Raw genomic sequence first — 11,167 nt, 5'->3', positions numbered from 1 at the left:
AAGATGTGGGACAACATGGCTTCAGTGAGGCAGAAAGCGCCGCTCTGGGCAGCACCTGTTTCCACACATGCAAGAGCCGCCTGTACAGTACAGTTTCCTGTTGAACAACATTACACATTATTAATACTCCCCCAAAGCAATAATGTGATACGAGTCTCATCTATATGCAAATTGCAAGAATGCTAAGGTGAACCGCCGGCTACATAGTTTCTCAAAGACAGCATCAACAGGAAAAGGCGCCCTGTTCCTCTTTCATTAACCAAACTGCCGCTTTATTACTCTTAACACAATGAGGTAACACTCGTCCACTGATGGAAAAGTGCATCAGTAGTATTTACAAGGTCTCATGGCTCTGAGCCAGAGCAAACAAGGCTGCCTTTCAAAAGTAGGCCACGACCATTGCTGACAGCATCATCAGTCATTTTAAATGGAGATAAGCTGAAGGATAACTTAATCCTCCCTATCCCCAATATATAGTAAATACACCAGTGCTGCTGGCGCACACACACACATCTGCACAAGCAATTGTCTTCACCGTCGATAATGTCATGGTATTGATGAGAAAAACTGTAGTAGTTGGGACCTGTTGTCATGGTTGCACAGCACCTATCCAGCAAGAATGAGGTGGCAGGAGCAAAATGAAAGGAAATAACAGAGCAATTGTTGAACAGGTGTTCAAATGTGTTATAAGTTCAAAACGAGTATGTCAGGGATGACCGTACCAGTTCCATCCTGACCTGCCAGGAACTAATTCAGAATCAGAGGGCGTTTAATCACAAAGGAGAACGTCTCAACAGAGACTAATCATTCTGCCTTGTTTAACCAAACTTTATAGAGACTGACGTAGCTCGAATAATAAACTGTTGGTTTCGTAGCAAATCTGATTTTCACCCATCAGAGACAACACAGAGTTAACTGAGTTTACAGTCAATTTGAGGCAATGAGTAAAATGCTTTTAGCCCAGTGAGGATTAAGCAGGAGGCAGGTCATATCTCAGCGAGCGTGTGAAAGAGATTGTCAGTCAATACAAACATCAGACATACATCCAAAGATGATTAGAGCAGATCTTACACATCATAAGGCATGATGGTTCTGCTGTGACCTTAGCGTTGTCCACTCTACTTTTTCCACCGACAAAACTATTTAAACATCACACCTTAACTCACAGAAATACAGTGTGTCTATTTATTGAAGAATCTTTAAGAAGTTTTGTGAGGCTACAGCAGCTTGTACCACATGGCGATTCCAGCAAAGGTCATATCTAATATAGTAATTGCTTTGTGAACTTGAGCTAGCATGTGACATTATGCTACACATAGATGCTGGCTTAAAAACGAAAGAATACTTTATTGTACTAAGACAAACCAACAGAAACCAATGCGTATTCTAGTCAATTAAGTTCACATGTCCACAGTATACATTAAATGGGCTACAATTGCTGATGTTGCGAGTAGATTACCCTTTGTCCGCAACGTAACTGTTCACAGTCTGCAAACAACTTGGATTTACTGTTGATGCAGCCACAACAACTCTACTGCAAAGCGTTATTGATTTGAATTAGTTGGTTTTTGCTTTTGCTGTCTGGCAAGTCCACAGAGTTTGTCTGAATCGTCTGGCTGAAGCACCCAATGGCGTATGACTGTTGATATACATACCAAAGCACTTTTAATTAGCAGTATTAGAAATGTACTGAATGTGCATTATGATACTACTCTCAATACGTTGATTAGAACTTTGATGATATTTTGGTGGCCAAATTTGTCTTCAAAAACTGTTGGTTGCGTATAACTTAAATAGAATATATGTCTGAAGAAGGATTATATACGTAGTGATTCTGATTGTGCGTCAACGTTGGCGATAATAAACTTAGTGACAGGGGGTGGAAGATGTATTTTATTTATGCTTGCCTATTATGAAAAAAATGGTGGTGCAGCATGTGCATTTCTGCTCATTGATCCCTCTGAACTCTTAACATTAGTCTTTTAAAACAGAAAGAAGAAAATAATTGACAGGGGTCAACAAAGCTACATCATCTGGGAACCACAAATGCCTGGTCAAAATCTGTATTTAGTAATAAAAAGCTGTACACTGAGCACCTGCCCTGCTGCTGATGAAATTTGATAAAATGTCAATATCCACTCAGATTTAACTAGAGGAGAATTATTAGTGCCGTTAGATAATCTCTGGTTTATAATTGAAGGAACCTCGTAAGGAGGCTTGTAAAGTTTTGTGTTTTTCTGGTTTATCTCCCGTTTTTATTGAATTAACAGTAGTTCACTTTCATTTCTATCAGCAGCCATCCTGCACAATGTGCTAAATCACATTTACATTTTCACTGTGGATTCAGGAGAGCTTTCCAGCATCCTCATAGCATACATCTGCAGTCCTTCATGTAAACAGCTTTTCCCTAAACACTGTGACTTGGCCACATTTCCTATTCAGTTAACTTTTAGGGGACATACGCTGAGCAAGCATTCCGTTTACCTCCAGTTCTCTACTCTCCATCTACTCAGCAGTAGTGGCTGACAGGCTTCACGGTTCAGTTACAGTGTAACTATCCACTGATGGCCTCGTCCTTGCAACACTGAGGCAATTAGGCAAAACAACTTTTCTCAAGAGCACCACAACAGCTGCTGTTAAGAGATGAGAGGGTCTCGTTTGCTCTCGTTTTCTCCCATTTTGTTTTACCAGCAGAGCAGGTTGGGGGATACCTACCAGTGGTGCTTTGCTTGGGATCTTTAAACCAGTAATGCTCTCTTGGCTGATCTTGCGCCTGTCAGTGAATCGAGCTGCTGCAGTGTCAGTAATGAAAAACAAAACTTTTATAAAAACAAACCTTGGATGCTAAGTTGCCTTGACCAACACTCTTACTGCATCCCAACTCCTACTCCTAAAGGCTCTAAGAAGAATTTTATCCCGCCTCCACAAGGAGAACAAGCCTATATGCTTCTATTTAATATGAAATGTGTATAACCCTGAATGAACTCTAAGCTTAACTCTAAGTGTGAGAAATATAAAAAACATGTGGCACACATACATACATACACATATATACACACATGCATATATACATATATATACATACACACACATATACATATATGAAAAATCAAGTTCTACATCAAATTGCTAAATAGCTATATGCAAATGAGCAACAATATTATGACCACAGACAAGAGAAGTAAATAACATTGACCATCTTGTGACAATTCACTGTTCTGCTGGGAATCTTTTGACCCTGGTATTCATGAGGATGTTATTCAGACATGTAGCACCCACCCCATAGCCCACCCCAATGGCAGCAGCCATGCCCAGCAGGATGCAGCCTCACACAGACACACACACAAAAACACTTAAGGAACCACTGAAAAAACATGAAACATACAATGTGCTGACCTGGCCTCCAAATTCACTAGATCCTAAACTGATTAAGAATCTGTGGGATGATCCACAGAGGCCCCTCCCCTCAGCCCATAGGACCCAAAGGTCCCCACTAACAACATTATCTTTCCAGGCACCACAGGACATCCTCAGAAGACCCATGTCCATTCTCTGATGAGTCACAACTGTTTCAGAGGCACAAGGGAGACCTACACAATATTAGGATGGTGGTCGTAATGTTATGCCTGATCAGTGATTTTAAATGCAGGACTTTATTTGTGAGAGGTGTTTTTCCCATTGAATCTAAATTTAACGGAGTGAGTGCTTATTTTAACTTGCAGCATTACTGTGTGGGACACTGCAGGTTTTTCTCTAAAGTAGGAAGCTGCTGCCCTCCACAGGCTGATCTCCGACCACAGCAGCATCACACTTCTTCAGAGGAATACTGCGGTTGTGTTGACAGAGCAGTCCCGTCACTGACTGTAGAGACGCACACACAGAAAACACGCGCACATTCGGTTTGATCGACTGTTTTTTTTTGTTTTTTTGTTTTTTTTCCCAGTTGTGCGCACTGCAATACAATACAATAAGTCCAATGAAAACTGGTTTACTTACATTTTATGTGGGTCTGCCCGTTAATTAGTTCAAACATGGTCAGGGGTTCAGCCCAATCAGTGGCTAAATAGGCGCATTAGGATGACATAATAGTCACGTGACTACCAAGCGTTATGGTTAAAAAAAGAAAGAAAAATAGATTTTAAAAAAATGAATATGTTAAACACATATATAAGCACATTGATGAAGGATGTCTTTGTGTAATTTAGTGTAGGACTGATGAATGTTGAAAGGACATTTCTTGTTAGTACTGAAATGAGTGATTAGTGTATTTGATGAGAAAACTACCCCTTTGTGAATGTGGCCTAATTAATGAGGCTGGTGGCACTTGTGTGACAATCCCACCCTAAACAATGACCGGTAGGAACCAAAATTACTCTCACACCAAGGGCTACGTAATGACTACTGAAATATTACACATGTAAATATTGTAAAGTGCGAGAGCACTAAAATAAAGTCAATACTGCAAAGTCCTAACATAATACTGCATAACTTAATACACAATATAAATTAGCATGATAAAACTACATCCTGGAAATACTGAAAACTAGGTAAAGTGTGCCATAACTAAGGTAACACATTCTCGCATCTGTTCACTCATCTGATGGTCAGTTTTCTGCATTCTTTTTTTTCTGAGCCTGTTGCATTTTGGAGTCACTCCCAGAAAAGCAGGCGAATGACAGGCTATTTTATCACAAGGCAAACAAACAAACACAAATTCACCAGCTGTTCCGAACCATGCCAGATACATAACAACCTGTCTCAGTGACTGCTACAAATGTTTTCTCATTTTGTTGTGCAGTACTGTGACCAATTATTTATTTATTTTATACTTTTACAGTATCTTCAGTGAACAAATAGACATAGTGCAACAATCCTGCTTATGCTTTGTTTGTTTGTAATATATTTTTCCTGTTTTTTATACTCTTATTTTATACTCTTCTTTAGGCCAAACTATATGTGCACTGTGATTGCTGAATGTCTGCTGGTTTTTATATTGAGAATAAAAAAGGCTTATCTTATCTTATCTTATCTTATCTTATCTTATCTTATCTTATCTTATCTTATCTTATCTTATCTTATCTTATCTTATCTTTATTACTTTATTGTAATCGCAACTTTTTTTCTAATATTAAATCCAGTCATTGTAATAAGCAGTGTGGTAAAGTTCTGCTTATCAAGATTATACTGTGAAGTTCATATTTTTCTCACACATGAACATATTTCCATCCATCCATCCATCCATCCATCCATCCATCCATCCATCCATCCATCCATCCATCCATCCATCCATCCATCCAACAAAACCACATTTTAGTTATATTTAAAGATGAGACTGGCTATCGTTCATCAGAGATGACAGCAGAGACTCAGCATCAGTCACTGGTGGCGGGTGAAAACAAAGAGCGAGGGCAATAAATGTGGCACATTACCATCGGAGAAGAATCTATTCTTACATGCTGCTGTCAGACCAACCAAACTACTATAAGAAACTTTAAAAAAAAAAAAATCTACAAAATGACCTTGGACGCAGTCCACCACATAGATGCCTGTAAAAACACATTTCAACGAATGTCGTCAGCTATGGTGGGTGTGTGGCACAGACCATCAGGCCCAGGTTAGCGAGCTCCTCTCTGAAGAGGTGCAGCCAGTCTGCCGGCTCAGTGTGTGAATGACGCTAGCCTTGGGATCACAGACCCTCCATTATCAGCACACTCTGACATCACTCAGCCCTCCACGGCAGCAACGCATCACCCCTCCATGCCCCCCCCGCGCATCACTGGCCGCCCTCTGCAGCACAGTCATTGTATTGATCCGTCAGCCCATTGTCTGTGTTGGGGCATGGTGGACAATGTCGCCAATCTCTGTCCAAACCATGATCCAACACTGCTATTGTGACCCTTCTTTTTCCCACTTAACCAGACAAGATGGTGTTCCTGAGTGATGAGCTGAGGAGGAGGAGGAGTGAGGGGTGGTCTGTTCTGCCTGGCACTGAGAACGTAAAGAGATTATGGATCTGTTTCAGCGCGTGCTGATGAAGGCTTGGCAGAAAGTGCACGAGCTACGTAAATAACATCATCACTTCTCCACTCCCTTTGAGTTCCACTTTGCGGAGTTCCTGCTTCTGTGCTTCTGCTGATTTTCTGCTTCCAGTTTGATACTTTGCTATCTGTGTTTCACCCCTGAGACCGGCTTCAGCAAATGAAACATAATACTGGACCAGTGGACGTAGCTCCTTTAAACTGGATTATTGTTTGATGGATGACATCTCTTCTACAGCATGAAACAACAACAACACCAAATGACTGTGGGACCATCCAAAGTGTCTACTGTAATGCTCTGACAAAAAGTGTCAGATGGGATGCAGATGGAAGGACAGCAACACAAGACACTTATCTAGCACATGGTGAGTAAGTGTTTTCACACGCGCTGAGATCAGGGACACGACATTTCTGTTGTACTGGCAACCAAGTCGTGGTGAATAGACTAATTGCTGTGACTTTTTTGAATTGTGTTCTCATTTAAGATGTCAGGCTGGTTTCGTGCTGATTGAGCTGTGCCTTGCCATGCCTGAGATGCAGACCTTCTATCACGCCGTGCACGGGTCCTCGGGCCTCTACCTGGACCCCACCTTTGCGCGGCGACGTGTTCTGGAAGACCAAGTGGAGCTGTGGTGGTTCAGAGAGCCACGACGCTCCTTGCTGTGCTACTGTGCCTCCGTTGCGCTCATCATGGGGCTGGGCCTCGGCGGTGTGGGCCTCCTCTCCACCACAACCAGCCTGTCGGGGGAATGGCGTCTGGGAGTGGGCACCACCCTCTGCCTCTTGGCCCTCGCTGTTCTACTCAAGCAGCTCCTCAGCTCTGCCATCCAGGACATGAACTGCGTGCACAGCCGGCGTCGGATCGACCAGCTGAAGAGCGGTGGCAGGGCTGACCCAGCTCTGATTTTGGCGGTGGGGATCGCAGTGACGCTGTGCGGGACTGCCCTGCTCTGCCTGGCAACGATCGGCCGCCGGGGCCACGACAGAGGGGACATGCTGGTGTCTGGTCTGGTGCTGATGGCTGCGGGCGCAGGCATGTCCTTAGCTGTAGTGGGCTACAGTGCTCTAGTGTACCTCAAAAGAAGAAGGGAGCAGAGGAGGAGGAGAAGGATGAGAACGAGCAGAGCGAGGATGCTGGGGAGTCGAGGGGTCCGTGTGTTCAGCGTCTCAGGTGGACAGATGGGACCCAGAGAGGCGTCCTCCAGCAGGACCAGTCTAATCTGAACCCACTCTCAGTGAAGTCTGCGAGGGGGAAGAATGCATGAAATGTGTAACAACAAAAGAGAGGAATCTGGGCCCAGTATTGTCAGCAACTCATCTTTTTTGTCTCTAAATATTATCAAAATTACACATTTTGACAGTTTGTGGCAGAACGATGATTTGATAGATTCACATTTCTCTTGGTTTACTGTCTGAATGGATGTAATGTGTCTTATAAATAAAGACTTGATGAGTATCAAAACATTACTCTGTTGGTTGTGTCTGTGTCAAGGCGAACACTGGCTATATAAGTATATAACAAGAGAGCAAAGCTTTCAGGACTGATGAATTTATTCATGAAGTGCACGTTCAGTGAAATCATTCATTACTACACACAGTATTCAGACCACATCCAAAACATAATTAAGTGGACCAAAGGTAAGTGAATGAGTGAATGTTTTATTTATACCAGTTACTGGCTTCTGCTCTCAGATACTCTCAGTTAGGAGGAAAACCACATGTGCCAGTTTTCTAGGATTCTTGCTGGACATACAATGTACATACATAACATGATATCAGTGTAAGAAACGTATTTAATATGTGAGGTAAAAGTTTCATAGATTTTCATACGTGGAATTGGCGAATCAAATGTTGATCAGCAAGGTGCAGTCGACTTTTATCTCAGTGTAATATAATTTCATTCTTTGCCGTTATCTCATCCGAAAAGGCTTTTGTGGTTGGAACCCACTGTGTATTTAAACATCCAAGAAGCTTGAAACAAACATCATACACCTGCTGTGCAGAGGAAACTCTTATATTCAGGTTATATTGAGATAAAAAAATAAAAATAAAAAGAGGACAGATTCTAACTTAAAAAAAAAGTATTTTCTCCTCTCAGCATTTCTTTGTATTGATTCATTTTAAGAGCTCTCAACTCAGAAATGTTCTGAGTTTCTTCTTCACTGCCCCAAAATCTCTCTGCATCTCTCTCATTCATTAGTGAACCATGTGTTTGTTTTGTTTTTTTCATCTAAACTTCATCTAATCAGCCTATACTGAAGTGAAGCTCTTCGTCGCTGTCTTCCTCCATCCCACCCTCCTCTACCTGCCTCTCTCTGTCTGCCCTGTCCTTCTCGCAGGTCTGGATGTAGTTGTCCTCAATGAAGCCGTCGTCGTCTTCATCGGGCCTACTCTGGGTCCGTCCAACCACCCCGAGTCGGCCGGACACGCTGTTGGGGAAATACACCTCCTCTTGCCCGTACTGGCTGGTCCCGTCAGCCTCCTGGAGGAGGGAGTGCCTGTAGCTGGCCAGAAAGCGGTGGAAAATGCGACACTTGACAGCCATCACGATGAGGAGCGACAGGGTGAGGAGCGTGCCCAGTGCCGCCGCCAAATAGGACCACTCCAGCGTCTTTGGGCTTGTGTCTGGGTTGGTTGCACCTGACGAATGGGGGAAATTTTATTGCATCTGAACGTCTACAAAAACAGGAAAGGGTCAATACCAGCGGATTCATAGGCTGTGGCAGCAGAGTGCAAAGCTCATCAAACCCTCCTGGTTGTAAATAGCTGGGAGATGGTAAAGTCGGGAATTGATTTTACTCACTTGCATTCTGTGAACTGTTGGTGCTGTAGGGAGGATAGTCTTCCTCCATCAGAAGATGCCTCTGTGAGCTTTTTTGTCCCCCAACATCAGACAGAGTAGCAGCATGCACATCTCTGATGAAAGCTTCAAAGAGAAAAAATGCCACAGAGATGATGCAGCTCCACTGGCCCATCGTTCTGTCCCAAAAACAAAGGAAAGATCAGTGAAGATTAGTGATTAGACTTACTGAAGTTCTTGAAAAGAGTCAAACTATTTTGGTACAGAACTTAAAATCCAGTGTCCTTATTTTCTCTCTGTTAAACCAGCAGTAGAACATCACAGGTTTAATCATCATCTCACCACATTAAGGTTGAACTGAACAAACTGGAAACATGTTGTTGAAGAAATTCTTATCCTTTCATTTTTGCCTTATACTTTTCATCCAGTCTGGTTGTAAAAGTAAAGGAATTATGTTCGAATTAGCAGACGCCATCATGTACGGGAGTTCAGAATAATAACCCCGAAATATCACGGACAAACACGTAGTAAACTCCAAATATAGAAGTTTAAAGCATGTAACAAATAAGTAAACACTGAGCTGGAGGCAGTCTGAACATGTGTCTCGTGGCATTAGAAAGGAAATATTAACACAAACTCTTTCTCTCAGACTCTGTCACGTGATGTGAGGGTGAGGAATGTTCGCGTTTATAGACCTGAACTGCTTACTAATTAACCTTAAACCATCTGTAAACACACTGCATAAATACATTTAATCCAAGAGTCCAGCAGCATGTTCAGCCATATTCTGTACATTTCTTCCATTTATCAAGCTGCTGTGCATTTCTTCAATGGTACAGATCAGCACACGCCAGCTGAGTCATATATGAAGTCATATGACAACAACATTCACAGCATTGCCGCCCAGTAAAGTCTCGCACCAGGAACTCACAATGTTCCAACTGTCGGTTAACATAAATAGCAAAATATATAACACACAATATATATACTGTGTATATATGTATATTTGTATAAAATGAAGTCTTACCTTTTGTGTCCTTCCTCTTCCACTCCTTTTGCCAAAATAAAGAAACCTAGTGAGCAAAGGTTGCAAGACAAGCCGTAATGTCATAATGTCCCCTCCTTTGCCATGCCTTAAGACAGAGACGTTAATGAGTAACTTCATGAGGTTTGTCATGTTAGGACTTCCTAACTAGCAGTTTTTCAGCCGGTAATGAAAACATTTTCTGTTCAGATTTTTAAATAAATCTGCAGTTGAATTTTTATATTTTTTATTTTTTTATTTATTTTTTTTTTTAAATCTGCTGTCAGTGCAGGTCATTCAAAACTGTCTGACAATGAACTAATCTCAACAGGTGCATCTGTGCTCTCAGGCCAGATAGTGGCACTGTAATCACACAAAACGGATGATGCAAAACCACAGCACACAGGCATCAGGCCTCATATCAGTCGTGTCACTTGACCGACAGTATTAAAAAATTATGCAAAGATGATGTAAAGAGGAAGTAAGCAGCTCAAAACATCTTTTCTGTGTCTACTGATGAATGAATGTGATGAGTTACTGCTCCAGTTAGATGAGGTGGACCTATTTGATATTTTTTGGATGACATAAAATAATACAAAAGAATTCTTTATTTATCCCATTCTCATCCTGTGAAATGTGATATCAGCGTTACATTATGTACACCATAGTTTTGCACTAAACTGTCAGCTCTGTAATCAGAGGTGCTGAGAGGAGGGCGGTTAGAAAAGCAACTTGAATGAAACGCTTCCAGGTTGCCCATCCATTATGATCTCTGTGTTACCTGCACCCGTGGAGTTCTTAGGAACTGTGACCGGACAGTTGAATTTGCCCCTCGTTAACCACTAAACTCTTATACTCTCATTATGCACTCTGTCCTTATGATCATAAAGAATGGCCCAGAGTTAATGACCGAGCCCACTTTGAACCGAGAGATGGACCTGAGAGTGAGACGTTAAAAATACTATTTACACAGTAATAACAGTTCATAGGGCCAATATATAATTGTGGGACTTTTTGGGTTTAACATGGTTGACAGGTATCATAGTTAATCACATTTTGGCTGTTTTCAGGCCTAAAATCAACATGGCCACCTGTAACCAATCACCATATGGCATTTTTACAGACAGATTCTTCTAAATATTATATATACAATTCAGTAAATTGAAATTGAAAGTTATTTATACATTTATTTTAGTGACACTGTTGACATGTGATAAATCCACACTCGACTCACACATTACTTTATACTAAATAACTAAGAAAGAGGAGGAGAACGTACCTTGGAGCAGTTCATGTGATTTGAAT

The 11,167-nt window shown here is 41.7% G+C and overlaps 2 protein-coding genes across 2 annotated transcripts; one reads left to right on the top strand and one right to left on the bottom strand.

The window, feature by feature from the left end:
- Nucleotides 1-5,722: 5,722 nt before the first annotated feature.
- On the top strand, nucleotides 5,723-7,486 carry tmem125b (transmembrane protein 125b). Its single transcript, XM_047589516.1, has 2 exons — nucleotides 5,723-6,403; nucleotides 6,524-7,486. Exon 2 carries the CDS (start codon nucleotides 6,564-6,566, stop codon nucleotides 7,260-7,262), a length of 699 nt encoding a protein of 232 aa, XP_047445472.1. The 5' UTR covers nucleotides 5,723-6,403; nucleotides 6,524-6,563; the 3' UTR covers nucleotides 7,263-7,486.
- An 85-nt stretch (nucleotides 7,487-7,571) lies between these two features.
- Nucleotides 7,572-9,968, bottom strand: LOC125010734 (leucine-rich repeat-containing protein 19-like). Its single transcript, XM_047589517.1, has 3 exons — nucleotides 9,866-9,968; nucleotides 8,842-9,017; nucleotides 7,572-8,678 (listed from the first exon to the last, which is right to left on the bottom strand). The coding sequence occupies exons 2-3, from the start codon at nucleotides 9,011-9,013 to the stop codon at nucleotides 8,284-8,286; spliced, it is 567 nt and encodes a 188-aa protein (XP_047445473.1). The 5' UTR covers nucleotides 9,014-9,017; nucleotides 9,866-9,968; the 3' UTR covers nucleotides 7,572-8,283.
- Nucleotides 9,969-11,167: the final 1,199 nt, after the last annotated feature.

The sequence above is a fragment of the Mugil cephalus genome, chromosome 7, assembly GCF_022458985.1.
Source record: "Mugil cephalus isolate CIBA_MC_2020 chromosome 7, CIBA_Mcephalus_1.1, whole genome shotgun sequence".
In the NCBI taxonomy this organism is placed as follows: domain Eukaryota; kingdom Metazoa; phylum Chordata; class Actinopteri; order Mugiliformes; family Mugilidae; genus Mugil; species Mugil cephalus.
The sequence above is the reverse complement of the archived record's forward strand: the minus strand, read 5'-3'. Positions and strand labels throughout refer to the sequence as shown.

Bases quoted from the DNA above. Each gene is read 5' to 3' on its own strand.
- LOC125010734 (XM_047589517.1), bottom strand. From the start codon at position 9,013: ATGGGCCAGTGGAGCTGCATCATCTCTGTGGCATTTTTTCTCTTTGAA. The intron at 8,679-8,841 runs GTGAGTAAAATC...CCCATTCGTCAG, and splicing joins CAACAGTTCACAGAATGCAA to GTGCAACCAACCCAGACACA.
- tmem125b (XM_047589516.1), top strand. From the start codon at position 6,564: ATGCCTGAGATGCAGACCTTCTATCACGCCGTGCACGGGTCCTCGGGC.